We start from the raw sequence: 15,130 nt of genomic DNA on the forward strand, positions 1-15,130 counted from the left end.
ATTTTGCGGGGCTTTTGCTGCTTCCCACGCCGGGCTCCCCCAGGCAGGGACGAGCCCCGGCTCGGCCGCTCCGCGAGAGCCCGCTGGTGACATCTGACAGCGATCTGCGAAACTTTGGACGCGTTTTAAGGCAGGAAAGTGGACTCGGCCTGACTCGAGGAAATGCATTATTTTAGCAGCGCTGGCGAGGAGGAGGAAAAAGCGAAGCGGAGTTTGCGGAGGGGAAGGGACGCGGGAGCGCAGCCCCCGCGCATCCTGCGCGACCCCCGCGGGCCGGGGGCGGCCGGGGCTGGGCCACGCGTGTCCCACGCCCCCCGCCCGCCCCGAGCCCCCCGGCCGGGGACAAGCGGGACAGCGCAAGTTTTGGGGGCACTTGTGTGGGGATTGGGGGCTGAGCCAGGACAGCAGCGCTCACCCCGCAGTGAAAGGAAGGGTGGGGGTGGAATTTAGTAATTCCTGGGAAAACTGGGGGATATCGGGAAGGGCAGGAAAACAACAATGAAGGGCAGGGAAAGGCGAACCCCGTTTATTCTGTATACCGGGGGGTGCACCCCGGCTGCCCTCGGACAGCAGCGCTCCGGTGCGCTCGGGGAAGGAAGAGTAAATCTACTAAAAAAAAAAAAAAAAAAAAAAAAAAAGGGCAAAAAAAAAAATCAAAACGCGGACTGGAGTTTGCAAAAATCCCTGCACTGGATCCGGAGCCAACCTTCTGTTTTCCCCTGAATCCCACCAGATTTGGGAGCTCTCGGGTGGGTTGGCAGAGCGACCGCGTTCTGCTGTGAACCCCACTGTGAAGAGTTAAAAAAAGGGGGAAAAAAAAGGCTTTTAAATCTGCAAAAAGAGAAAGATCTGAACTCTGGGCCTGGATTTTCCCACTGAAGGAAAACTTATTGTGTTCCAAATCCTTGGGACCTGGCGATGCCGTGCGGGAGGGGTCAGCAGCAGGTTCTCCTGTCTGGAAAAAGCTGTCCCTCGGCCTTTCCCCCACCTCGCGCCTCTTTTCAGTGGGGTGTAAAAAACACATCCCCTGCGTGAAAATCTACCCTCCTAAAGTGTATTTTTAGAGAAGTTTGAGTTCAGGCGTCACGACTGGGGAGGGGGGTGCTGCCGGAGAGGCAGGCGCTGAGAAAGAAGGGGTTTTTTTCCCCCTTTTCATCAAGCTCTCGCACTGCCATTTTCCCGAGGCAGGGAGGGAGCGAGGGAGGGAGAGCGGAGCGACAGACAGCGCTGGCGAGGAAGTTTCTCACGGCAACTGCGGGCTGGATCGGGAACGGAGCCTTTTGTTCCCGGCAAGTTCAGCAGGAGAGAGAGTTGGAGCCTGCTGGAGAGAAAAACCAGCGGAGAAATAAAATGGAGGGAAGTAGGAAGAGAGGAGAGAGAGCTGGTGCTGGGCTGAGATTAACTGCAGAGCACCGCGCTCGGGTGTGCGCGGCATTTATTTAGAAAGTTGGTGTGGTAGCCTGAGGCAGAAATCCCTCGTTAAGTGCATGGGAATGAGTGAGAGACCCAAGGACACGCAGTGCTGGGCAGGAAGTGGAATTTTCCAAGGGGTTCACATCCTTCGGTGCTCTTTTTGCCAAGATTCGCTCTCCTCGCTCGATGAAGGCTGCCTCCTAGAGACACAGGGGAAAAGGCCTTAAAAATGTGGCGTGCTCTAGGCCTGTTTAAACTGAATAATTAAAGGTTGGGCTTACCCTCCCTTAGAGATTGCAGCGCGGTCTGAAGCCCAGATGCAATTTGGGGTACTGCCCTGCCTGTCCTCTGTGTCCCTTTCTGCCCAGTGGGTGTTGAAACACGGTGCATTGTGACCATGATCTCGGAATGGGGTGAAAAGTCACCTAAAACCCAGCCCCCCCTCGATTTAATGCTTAGACACACATCCAGTACATCCCATATTCACATCCACGATTGGTTTTGTTCCCCTGCACACTAATCCTTCACCCCAAACCACGCGTGCTCTTTGCGTGTATGCAGACCCAGAATGTGAAATAAACTTGTCTGAATTAACCCCCAAATCGCCGACAAACATCCATCCCTTTAGCAGGCACTCAGGAAGGGGGAGCAGAACTAATCCCCTCATTATTTGTACACTCGGTCCAGGTGGAATTAAAAAGCAAGAGCCTGATTACGAGGCGAGCGGATTTTTCAGCACAAGTTTGGGGTTCAGTGAGGTGTCCCGAAAATACGGTTTGATTCAAAATGTTCATCACCTTGTGCCTTCCCGGCAGGGCAGGGGAGAAGCTCCGGTGCCCCGTGAGAGCGCGGCGTGGCGGTGACAGCAGCTCAGCGAGACACCACGTGGGAAAGCCGAGCTCGGGATTTAAACGTGCTTTTCCACTCCGGCCATGAGGGAGGGAGAGCCTGAGTTGGGGGAAAAGAAATAAATAATTAATGAAAAAAAAAAGGCTTCGCTTGGAGCTCAGAAGCGACCTCTGTGGCTGCCGCGGACTGAAGTTCAAGAGCCCCGGGCTGGGAGCGCGGAGCAGATGCGGCTCGGGAAAATCCAACAGCGGCAGGAATGGAAAAGGGGGCTCGGGGGTCGGGGCTGGCCCCCCGGGAAGCGCCGTCCTGGCCGGGTGGGAGCGGTGCCACCCCCGCATGGGAGCTGGCTCCGTGTGGGAGCGCCCCGAGCCCCGCGGGGGACGCGGTGCCCGAGCCGTGCCCGGTCCCGGTGCCCCCGGCCCCTCCGAGCTGCCGGGGGGCTCTGCCCGGCCCTGCCCGGGCGGGGGGCACCGCGGGGCACCGGCCGTGCCCGTCCTGCCCGCTGCCGGTCCTGCCCGTGCCCGCCGTGTCCGACGGAGCCGCCCCGCGCCGGGACCTCCGCGGGCCTGGGAAAGTTTACCAGGGAAACGTCAGGAAGCATCGGGCAGCAATTTCAGTGCATCCCGTGTTTTATGGTGGCGTTAACTTTTACATATCGGGAGTAATTAGCGGCGAGGCTGTTAAAAGCAGATTTGAATAACCACCCCCCTCCCCCCTTTCTCTCCTTTCCCAAAATGGTCCAAATCCGGTTTACCTCTGACTCGACCCCCACCCGCACAGAGGTGAGAGCACAAACCCCACGGTTTGTCCGTGTAGGCAGGAAAACGCATTAAAACCCGCATATTAATTAACAAGTCAATTAAAATAAATATAATTTTGCAACGGTTATTTTGGGTTCTGCCCCTCCCTGCCCCCCAACTTTGTTTTAGTAAAGTGGGGAAACATATACAGAAACCTTCCTTGCAGTAGATGCTTTTTTTTTTTTTCAAACGGAGCCCAGATGCTGGTCAGGATTAAGGTTACACCAAACACATTCTACATTGCCATTTTCCAAACAGAATAAAGCAGATGGAAAAGATGGAAGAGGATAAAGCAGGAACGGAGCAGCAGTGAAAACTGCAAGCCCTGCACTAACGCTGAGAGGAGTGAGCTGGGATGCCAGGAGAGGCAGAAAGAAAGAAAGCAGGCGCAGCGCCGCTGCATATCACATTCCTCACGGTTAAAATGAGTATCTTTAATTAAACAGCTGTCAGAATTTGGGCTTTAAACCTTACATTTAAAAGGGGAGAAGGAAATTGAGCTGCAGCTGATCACTGTGTCTCCTCAGGGCTCAGTCCTAGGAGATGTGGAAGCCACTGGCCGGGGGCCATCAGAGTACTTAAGTCTCTGCGTAATTTTAAACATCAGCAGCCGCGGTGATTTTAAGGATCTACTCCCTTAAAGTTAGCCATGCACTCAGCACTTTGCAGGATCCGCCCAGCACACTCAGAGCAGCTCTGAGCTCCAGGACATGAGGATCTGCACATCTGAGAAACAAAGAAAATCCTCTTTTCAATAGGCTAAACATTTCTGGTTTATTTCTAAGAGACACCAGTTCGTCCATACTGGGAAATTGGATCAGACTGGAATAAAATCTCAAGGGGAAGTTAGCAGAATCTGTGCTTATTTGCAAAATATCACCATTTGGCAAATGCAGACCTTAGGTGAAATTCTACAGTAGTGGTTTACTCAGCACCGTGACTCAGTTACATGATGTGCTTTGAAAATCTCTTGCAGAAACTGACTTTAAGAGATTTTGTTGGTATTATATCGGCACACACACGACACACAGAAGGAACACACAAACTATTAAATATTCATGCTATGGGGAGAACACTTAGTAACGTCCCTTCATTCCAGCTGTACAAAGGCAGGCACAAATAACTGCTGAAAAAATGAATAACCCAAAACAATCGCAACATTCCACGTGAACACGGCGTTGAGCAGCTTGCAAACATTGGCCAAGAAAGGGTCAAACAGTAATTGTCCTTATCTACCTTTCTGCAGCCTCGCATAAAGGAGTGATTCCAATGTGAATTCTGTAATCAGCCCCCCCGGGAGTGCTGGGACTTCCCACACACTCGGGGTCCCTGTGTGGGGATGGATTTTGTGCTCCAGGCCTCCACCCCTGGAGCTCACACGGCCTGAAGTCACCTTCTGAACAAGGAGGGACCTCGGTGACATTTACTCACAAACACATTCTGACCAGCTTTGCTGGAACTTTCAGAGTTCAGCTGTGGGGCTGTGAAATGGGGTCATTTTTATCTATCAGTTATCTCTGCCTTGAGAGAGGCCCGTGATCACACCTCAGCAACAGCACTGCTGGGAGAGGCTGGGATAGCACACACATTTTTCACTAAAACAAAGGCATTGGCCTGAGCTTCCTCTGTAAAACTGAGCTCCAGACATACTGAAGAATCGTAAAAAAGACATAATTTTCAAATATTTATGAAAGTATTGAGTATATCTGGCAAAACAAACCAAGAAACCTACTCCAAATCCAAACATGTAATGGTTGTTGCTTGCATCCCAATCTTTAGAATTAGATCCTGAGTGAAACGTGATCAGAAGGAGTCAGAGTCATTACAGCTGTCAGAAAAGGTGCAATTAACGGTATTATGAAACAAAGTACTCGAAAAATGACTTTTCCCAGCTTCAGGAAATAGAGTTACTGACCTCGGGTTTTCCTGCAGGCACTGCAGGCACTGCAGCCCTCCCTGCCCAGCCCGACCCTCTGCAATCACTGCCTTCCTATTGCCTCACCTGCCTCCTCTATTTTAGGGGGTATTTTGTGCAGGGCTGCCTCGTCCGTGTGTGCAGGGTGCCCAGCACTCTTCATTTCTGTTTAAACGCAGGGCTGAGAGCAGTAAATAGTGCTGAGGCAGCAGCAGAACTTCTGCAGGGCAGTGATGAGCCACGGGCTGCAACGAGCCCCTGGCACTATCAGCATCCCACAGGACAACGGAGCCCTGCATTCAGCTACCACTGCTCAAGAATCTGCTCATTATCATTATGCTTTAAAGAACTTTGCAAGTACTCCAAAATTATATTTTTTAATCTGTTTAATAGCCACAGCGCAGCAACTTTCTATAAAAATAAAAAAAAAAACCTAACCAAAACACCCAATAAACAAAACCCAACCCAAACTTGAAGCACTACAGCTGAGTTGTGATGCAAATGAGTGAATTAATTTCCACCACTTCTACAGGTACAAAAATAATCTAAATTTGACATCCTATTATGGGGAGAAAGGAAAAAACCCACCCCAAAATCAAGCCAAAGATGGTGAAAGTAATGTCCAGACAAGGAGAGGCTAATTAACCTGACCTCAGTGAGATGCAAAACTTAAATTATTCGTCCTCAGGAGGGGGAAAAGATGTAGAGGAAAGGAAATAGATAAAATACAACAAAGGTTGCAATAATGCCAAAGCTCATGCCTTTCTTTGATGGGGCAGCAAATTTTTCTGGGTAAAGGAAGACAGAGTAGATCTCACCCATCCCCAGATCAACAAAGGGTTTGCTCTGGTGCATCATGTAAAAATACCAGTCAAACTGGAAAAGATGAAGGTCAGTGCAAGAGAAGCTTTGTGGGTAAAAAACGACTAAAAATGCAGAGCTGGATTATGCTGAAATGGGAAGTTTTAGGCTAGAGAGAGAGTGCTTGGAAAGCTCCTGAAGTTCTGCTCTCAGAACTGGTGCTGTTGATGGGCTGTAAGTGACACGAGCACCAGGGACTGAAAAAGAGTGTTAATGCAGGTGGTGACTGACAGCACCCAAGGGCTCCAGTGCAGGAGACTGCAGTGTCCTAAATGAAGACCTGCATGAGGTTCTGGACCAGCACAGGAACCCTGAGCAATGGGCTGGTGGAATAAGATTAATGCAAATCACAAGGCTCTTCACAGGGGGACTGACAGCCAAAACTCTTGTAACCTGGGAATTCACCAGAGCCAGGGAAGGATGGAGACTCAGGAGTGTTATTTAGTCACAGAAACGAAGATGACAAATGGGATCTAACGACCAGGGAAGGCACATCCAGATGTTATGGCAACAGCTCTCTTACAGAATTTTGGGTACAGTTTCTATTCAAGAATGACACATGATAACTGGAATAATCACAGAGAAAGCTCCCTGAGCTGGTTACAAGAGCAAGGAATCTGTCAGGAGAGAAGTGAAGCTTCCTTTCAGCAAACTCCAACAAGGGAGGGGTGATAGGGTGAGTTTGTACACACAGACTATGGCTTGAAGACAGTATTTGAACTCCAGGGTTATGTTAGCAGCAAATACATATCTAAAGTCCTGAGTACAATTAAAATGATTGCTAGAATAGGATGTCTTATTATCAGAAAAACTAGATTTTAAAGAATCCTTCTTTCCTCTGGGGAACATAGACCCAGTGGAGAACTTTGACAGTTTTGTCATTATTTTCCCCACTTTTAATCAGTGAAATGAGAGGAAAATCTCTGCAATATTGTGAAGATTCATTAATAGCGGTTAAAAAGTATTCAGACACTGTAGTGATAAGTGTAACAAAAATCCATTACAATTAGTAATTCTGTATTTACCGCAGCACTTGAATTATATGCAATAAATAAAATATGGAAGCAAACATCAAATAACAAGGATAAAAGAAAACTCTGAATGAGACAAGAGTTTGAGAAGGCAGGTTGTATGATTTGATTTATAATTAGAGTTTGCATCGTGGCGCGAAGAACTGGATTAGGGTGGGCAAAAGTGTAAGAAGCACAGACAGGAAAACTGAACACGCTGCTCAGCTCCCTGGCAAATTCACCCGGCTCACGGGAGCGTGAAGAAGCGCGGGACGGAGGCTGCGTGAATGAGGGCCTGCAGCTCACACCAGCTCAGCACATTCCCTGTGCCAGACAGAGCTCGGAGCACTCAGCGCTGATCCTCGCGTGCACACGCTGTCACTGCCACCTCGCAGGGAGGGCTCCTCTGCTCTGCAGGGAACTCTTCAAGGAGGGACATTTCCAAGGGAACAGCCCAAAATCCCAGAGGAATGCACCTCCCAGAAGACCAGAAAGGCTCAAACCACGGGCCTGGTTTTCCTGAAGTCTTTCTGTTTCCATCATAAGGAACCACCAGGAGCATGTACCACCCATTTCTTTCATCTCACATCTCTTCCCCTGTCCACACAAAATGTACCTGCTTTAGCAAAATAGCAAAAACCAGGGCTGCCCTTCTGGGATCTGCCTGCCCACTGGAGATGCTTTCCATCCCACTCTTCTGAGCTTCCTTGGATCTGCCACCTCTTCCCCTTCCTATAAACAGTAACACACACAAGAACGGAGCCAAAAAGTATCTTCAGCTGGGGTGGTTTCCTCCTTCTGTTCTTTACCTTTTTGTTTTTCTGTGTTCTCACCAGAGGATACCTTGCAAGCACAAAAAAATCATAGATACGCATTAAAAGAAGATCCCGTGACAATATTCTTGACATAAACCCCAGAGACTTCAGTCAGAAATAATCAGAAATCTGCTCTTCCACAGGTGGTAATGGACTTCTGCACGTTAAGGGATGTTTAAATGGATTTACCACTTTCTTCATCATGAACCTTGTAGCCTTTCAGAAAAGAAGTGCAAAGGAAAAAATCCAATGGATGTCAGGAGAAAAGGAGTAGTCACTTGTCAGGTTGACCCACAGAATCCCCAAATTCCTGAGAATTCCCTGTCAACACGTTGTGAAAAATAACATACAGCTGAGTAGCAGAACACCTCTCTGTGGGATAACTGCCCAGAATATCTTGAGAGGTAAATTAATACAAGAAAGAACCAAGCACTGTGCACCCGATTAACAGTGAAAATACCTGAAATCAGCATAACAAAGTGGGGTGAGTGCACTTGTGCTCAGGATGGTTAAACAGCTGTAATTAGATCAAACAAGCTAGATTGATGTATCATCCCTTTGTAGCTGTGGCCTCAGAAGGCAGGTCAGGAGCTAAGTTCAGTAAAACAGTTTTAGTGCTGCAGCTTTTATCTAACAAGGCACAGCCACACACTCACTCCAAAGTAAATACTGCTCAGGAGAACTGCTGAATTCCAAAGAAAGAGAGTTTCTAGAGAAGGTGCTGTTCTTCAATAACAACCTTAGCTTTTGTCAGTAATGAAACTGTCCTCATGAATTCAATAATAGACTCTTTGGATAAACACTGCACAGAATTTTGGTTACAAATTCATTCAAGGCATTTGAAGGTCTTTATTGAGTTGCTTCCCATTCACTTAGTGTCTGCACAAAATGGGTGAATTCTAATTTGCTTTCTTCTTTCAGAACCTTTTAATTAAATTTTAAGAATATCATGTAAAACAACATTGAATGAAATATGGTCAGTACGTTTCAGAGATGAGGAAAACATAAGGTAGCAGATGGTAGGAAGAGGATATATGTGAAGAAACGTAAATAGCAGGGAACCTCACCAAATCAAAGACGTGAGGCAGAACTGAAAGCGCCTGCGAGACCCCTGGGAGGGCTGAGGAGATGCAGCAACCACTGAGCTCAGAGGTATCAGCCTTGCCTTGCTCAGAAATGACACAACACCAACAGGAAGCTCCAATCTGGCACAGGGACCCCTTGTAACCGAGGTGAGATTGCTGTGAAGGGTCCTTAGAGTGAGTATGGGAGGAAGGGAGGAAACAAGGCCAGGTGCCAATAAATGTATTTATCAAACACTCTTGGAATAGGAAAGATACCAACTCTTCAGAACTGTAAGCAATGAAGACATTATAAAGGAGCTAATAGTAGAAAATAACCTTATTTTGAAGACAAATGAGATGAATTGTTTAATTTAGGTGAGAGACCAAGCAAAGAAAGTGATTAGAAGAGTTGTGGGCAGCAGAAACAGGCTGACTCTGGGCTTGGGAGGAGATGTAAGCTGTGTGTCACCATTGTCTGGCCCAGGAGCTGCACTCCAGGTCTCTGAGCTGCTGTGGCTGCACTGACTGCTGGCTGGGAGCCACCTCTGCCACAGCAGAGCCAAAGAAATTAGCAAGTGGATTGTGCCATATCTGTGGATCAGAGCAGAGCCAGGGTGAAGACCAAGCAGCCCTTTCTAACCTTCTGATCAAAAAATGTACGAACAGACCAATACTGTTAAAGAGAAGCCACCAAATATTAGAGGATGTTTAAGGGTGAAGGGAGGCACTCTTGAGGAGCAGGGCCCAGCTGAAAACTGCAAATTCAGCTGAAGGAATAGCTGGAAAATGGTGACCATTCTGAACGTTTGTATTTCAAACAGTTGGTAAGCACATTCCCACAGCAGAACTCCACAAACCTCGTGGAGCCTAACTCACAACTATTCCCATTTTGTATCTTCTTCTGCCCCAAGCCCCATTTGTCTGGGTGATTTATGAGGTGAGCTCTGGCTGCACAAGGCTTCTCTCCTTCTGAATGGAGGAACAATTCAGATAAGGAACAAATCTCTTCTGAGTGAATGGAGGAAACTGGACTTAACTGCATTGACTAAGGTATTTATTGTACATCTAGGCCAGAGGAAGCTTAGCACTTTTAATACATATAAAACTGCAGAGTGCTGCTAGAAAGAGCAGAAACCAAACAAAACATATTCACAAGTTCCTTAATTATTTAAATTAAGCCACTAAAGTAAGAGGAAAGAAAGAGCAACAGATATCTATCAATCCCAGTGGCTGATTCCAGCCACCCACAGGAACTGAGGAGCAGTTGGCTCTGTGTCCCCTCAGGCACCCTCAGGCTGAGGAACAGCTGAATTGTAATCACATAACCTCCAACGGGCAGTGCTTTCGTGGCGGTTGATTTCATAAATTGTCTTGAGGTTCCTTGTCATGGAAGACATTGGATATAATTACAGACAAAAAAAAAATAACTCACAGGCCCGGTCCTGGGCAAGGTGCTTTGGCAACTCAGCAGCTCAGGGGATCATCAGCTCTTTGTAGACAGGAGCCCAATGCTAAGAGACAAACTGCAAGAAATAAATGTCTGTGGTACAACTCCAATGTGCCAGTTTGGAAAAGACCACACACAGCATTCCTGAGAGGCAATGACACCACAGAATTAAAAATTTTAAGTGCAAACCCCAACATCCATTTGCAATTGTTGGTGGTGAATCCATCTACTCCAGATGGGAAGAGGTCACTCTCTTCTTTTTCCAGGGCAAGTCTATGAATAATTTGAGTGATTAAAGCTCAAATCAGGTGTGAAAATGAAAAACCAGGAAAGCACATGGAAAAGAAACCACACTCACAAAGAGAGACTCAGCTTCCATTCTGGAATCAGGAAAGGCTCCTTCCATTTCTGTCCTGCCACAAAATACAGGTGAGCTCGTACATTTTTTCCCCAAAGAGTTGTCACTTTTAAAGGCACATTGAAATCTTATTTTTACTTTTTAGGTCTCCCTTCCTCTATTGGAGATGACCTAAATTTTGAGCTGAAGCACTCACAGCATCCTCGCTTGGAATAGAAAACAACAGCAAAAAAACATCAGGCTGTGAAAAGAGGCAAAATAATAGGAGGGAAAATTACAGTGAAGTCCTCCCTGAATAAGAGGAGGTCACAAAGGCTGCAGAAATAGAAGCTGAAGTGGTGCTATCCTGAGCCAGGGGACACAGAGTGGTTGCATTTACAGCCCAGGCAGAGGCCAGGTGGGCAGGATGTGAACCGAAGCAAACGGCTGCAGTTCTGGGAATGCCCAACAGCTCTCAGCATCCCCCTCCAACACTGCACCCTGCTCCCGGTGGAGAAATGCCACACACACCAAACTCCAACAGAAAAAAACCCTACAAAAACCTGAATGCTTTCTAGGAGCGTTCAAAGGGAATCAGACAGCTACAGCAAGGGGTAGAGGCAGTATTTGATATGTTAAATAGAAAAATGTATGGGAACACATGTAGAGCCCAATAATCAGCAGCAGAGACTACTGAGCATTCGTGCGGCTCGTCATTAACAAAACAAACCCCAAAATGTACTTGCAGATACATTGATTTTGCTTTATTTTATCATCTTAAATAGCCAGCAGAAACTAAGATTATAATCTGTGCCTTTTAAAAATTCCATTCAACAGATGTTCATAAACAGACTTGAGCCAAATTTCAGGTCCCCAAAAGGATATTCAGCCCGAGAACTTTTACAAATGGATAATAAAGTCCCGCTTTTCCCCTTGTAATCATTGCTTTTCTGAGACACTAAATCCTCTCTTAGCCTCATTACAAGTTCCCACCAGCATAAAATGTATTTTTCATTTCCATTTCCTATAGTATTGTTTTCCAAAAATGGCATTTCCCAGCACAAGACAACTCTCCTTCACTCCTTTTTAATGTCACCTCCTCAATACCAAAGGATTGTCTCAGTGACAAGGCTCTGTTCTTCTAAAAAGATGAAAAAAATCCAAGTGGTACTAATAAATATTTACTTAATGTAAAGAAAAGGGAATTCAACAGTTAAGGATGAAAATTACAGGGGGGAAAAAAAGGTGTTTGGAAAGGAAAGGCTGTAAGAAGTTCAGTGCTGTTTATGAGAACGACTGCTCAATGGCTCCTTGTGGGACACAGCGAGATGACTTCTTTAAAAGTATGGTCTAGAAATACCCCCAAATCACTGAAATGATAAGTCACCCGAGTATTTCAGCTGCAATACAAAATTAAGAAATATCAGGACACATAATGAAAATGGTGGAATGAAACCAGCATTGCGCTGACTTGTCTATGTTAAAAGGGGAAGGGGACTGAAGTGAAAGGTTTTATTTTTACTTAATTACTCTCAGTGCTCCCTGGGGACTCCTTCCAAAGCCTATTTTGTATTTGGACCTAAATGCAAGCAGGATTCAGCCTTGATCTGATTCCTTATGACAATATGTTTCTTAAATTAGAAGTCCCACAACTGGAATGTTGACACCACTGCTGGTTCCTCCAGCACCTCAGAGTCACTCCCGTGCTATCAATCCATTAACCCGGGAAGCAATGAGAACAGGAGACCACAGACTGTTCAAAATTTAAAAATCCATCCACAAAACAACACTTTGCGAGCATACAGCAGCTTTCATCCATTTCTATGTATGTGGAAATGGGAAGTCTCAAAATACTTAAAAAAAAAAAATCAACAAACCCACCTAACTTCAAGGTATTGTGAAATGATAACATATTAATTGAGCGAGCATCCACCTGTGATGCGATTTAAGAGTCTCCTACTGCAGCATTTCACACATATTCAATCCACCTTCTGGTTACAGCGTGCAAGTTTATGGTATGTAGAAGGAACAGCAGAGCTGGTTAAAGATTTTCTCTTGCTTCACATACTCTGCAAGCTTCTCATTAACTCATACATGACTTTAATCAGTGCTGAAGCACACACTTCCTTCAGCATGCAGCAGGACTGAGCTGGGGAAAAATCCTCCATAAAATATTATTGTAACCATGAATTAATAAAGAGAAGGGCAACGTTTTCCTAAAGTGGCTGCCGATTGTCATCTATAAAGGGTTAAACCGACCTTCGCTGATCCAGAAGAGGTAATAAAATAGAACTTTAAGGACAAAAATGGAGCACTTCAAGAGATTATTATGAAGAGCCACATTCAAGAAGACAAAACCTTATTCTTAAAGCACAGATGCTTCTGAAACAAGAGATCGCACGTTTTTAACAGCACATTGCCAAGCGCTTATAATGAATAAGCAAAACGAGGGGAATCAGGGTGTTTTTTTTTCCTTTTTCCTTGGAGCTCAGAGGGAAGGGGCATTCATGGATGTGGCAGCAGAGGCAGCTCCGCACTTCTGCAGGGCTGTGGAGCTGGTGCTGGTCGGCGTGTGGGGGGAGAAAACAGAGTAAAACCTGAGAAAAACCCATCAGAGCTCCTGTCCTCCCCTTCCAGCGTTAATGGGAGGGATACGAGTCCATGGGAGCTGCAGTGGGGGATGGTGCTGGCGGAGGGGGTGGGGAGAACCGAGCGAGGCCTTACAACCATCAGCAGCTCTTGTTCTTGTTCCTTTCAGCCTTAGCAGGAGGATGTGAAGCTCATGGAGCCGGCAGCGGGATGTGGGGGGGGGTGGGAAGCAGCGCAGGATCATAGTTTAGCTTTTGTCCTCTCTCCGCAGGGTTAATAGGAGGACACGAGTGTCACCGGGATAAGGGCAGGGCCGGGGGGGATCGCAGCTCCCCGCAGGGCTACCGGCAGCGTGTGCTGGGGTTTGTGGGGTCCTGTGCGAAGTCACAACACCCGCGGGCGAGGTGTGTGGGGGGGAAACGCGGGGCAAACTTCCCTCAACGTGGCGGCTCCGCTTATCCGGCACGGCGAGCCCGGGGTGCCCCGCGGGGTGGGGCGAGCCCCGGCCTTATCTGTGGGGCGCAGGGAGCGCGGCTCCGCAGCCGCGGGCAGGGAGGCAGCGAGGGAGGGAGAGCCCAGGTGCGCTGCCAGAGGGAAGGGGGGCACAGGCGGCCCCGCAGCCGCTCGGAGGGCGCTCCCTGCCCGCAGCGGGTGCGCGGGGCTGAGGCGCGATCCCGGCCCCAAAACAGGGGAAAGTTTCCCCAAACTTTGGCGCGGGGGTCCCGTCCCCCCTCAGCGAACCCCTCACGGCACCCCGCCCCCGCCGCAAGGGGAGGGGGGCGCTGTTCCCGGCTCCGCGCCGCGTTTTCCCGCTCACCCCCCGCTCCCCGCGCCTCCTCACTCCTCCGCGCCTCCGGATCCCTCCGCCGCAGCCGGCGCTGGGGCTTTTTCACCTCCCCCACCCCCACCGCTTCATCCCGATTATCCCGCCCGAAGTTGCGGCCAGGATGCGGGAAGGGAAACGCTTTTCCCACCCTGTTCCTGTAACGGGGTCCCGGCTACAGGGACTCTGGGACGGAGCCTTTTGCTGAGTGGCGGAGAAGAGGCGGTTGGGACTACTTGGCGTTCCTGCCACGGCCTCGGCGGAAGGAGCGCGCTTGAGCGAGAGGCTGTGCGGTACTGCGGCTCTCCTCAGCGCTTCCTGGAAACTCCCGCTTAGGAGCGAGGGGGGGCGGGAGCGAAAGAGTCCCAGGCCGGGAATGGGAGGGGGGCAGGGCACAGCCCTTTCCCCGTGCCCGGACGCCCCTCGAGCCCGCTGACACCCCTCAGACCGACACTCACCCCCTCTTCCTGTGCAGATGGAGCAGGGAGAAGTAAGGGATAAACTCCCTCGTAACCGCCGTGCGGGGCGATGGGGGCTGAACCTCTTTTCCCCTCACAATCTGGAGAGTGAAAAGGCAGACTCCCCCTTTCCCCTCACAACCTGCGGTCTGGAAGAGCAGACGGAAGACCCCCATTTTTTTCCTCAGAAGCTGGGAGCGCCCCTCTACCCCCAAAACTGAGGATTGGGAAGCAGGGGAACGCAACGGAGTGGGATGGGGGAAAAGAGCCCGGCATGGCCGGGGGACAGGGGGAAGAGACCCTCCCCGAAAAGAGCCCCTTTGCCCCCGAGGTCCTTGGGATGGGGGCGATCCCTGGATCCGGGGGCCTGGGAGCGGGCTGAGGCGGCGCGGGGGAGGGGAGGCCGGGCTGGTAAATGCAAAACGCTGGTACAGAAGCGTTTTAGCACAATCGGGCTGGAAAGCTCCGACTGCAACGGGCTGAGAACAAAAAAAAAAAAAAAAAAAAAAAAAAAAAAAAAAAAAAGAAAAAGAAAAACGTGAAAAGGCTCCTTTGCTGCCCTCTGCCTGCCGAGGCTGCGGGGGAGCCCGGCCGCCTCCGAGGCTGGCGAAGGGCTGACATTGCCTGAGTGAAAAAACGGAGGAATCCGAGCCAATTCGCACACCTGTGTTGCTTCCACAAAATCAGTTAGGTTGGAAGAGACATCTGAGATCATCGAGTCCAACCTTTCCTGGCTCTGGATGCACTGA

The 15,130-nt window shown here is 48.8% G+C and overlaps 1 protein-coding gene across 1 annotated transcript; it reads right to left on the reverse strand.

The window, feature by feature from the left end:
• Positions 1-1,328: 1,328 nt before the first annotated feature.
• On the reverse strand, positions 1,329-14,557 carry LOC121342705. The gene is made up of 4 exons (XM_041417301.1): positions 14,524-14,557; positions 14,075-14,474; positions 2,211-2,361; positions 1,329-1,613 (listed from the first exon to the last, which is right to left on the reverse strand). Exons 1-4 carry the CDS (start codon positions 14,555-14,557, stop codon positions 1,440-1,442), a joined length of 759 nt encoding a protein of 252 aa, XP_041273235.1. The 3' UTR covers positions 1,329-1,439.
• Between the last annotated feature and the right edge of the window lie 573 nt (positions 14,558-15,130).

The sequence above is a fragment of the Onychostruthus taczanowskii genome, unplaced genomic scaffold, assembly GCF_017590055.1.
Source record: "Onychostruthus taczanowskii isolate IOZ18803 unplaced genomic scaffold, ASM1759005v1 scaffold56, whole genome shotgun sequence".
Classification (NCBI taxonomy): domain Eukaryota; kingdom Metazoa; phylum Chordata; class Aves; order Passeriformes; family Passeridae; genus Onychostruthus; species Onychostruthus taczanowskii.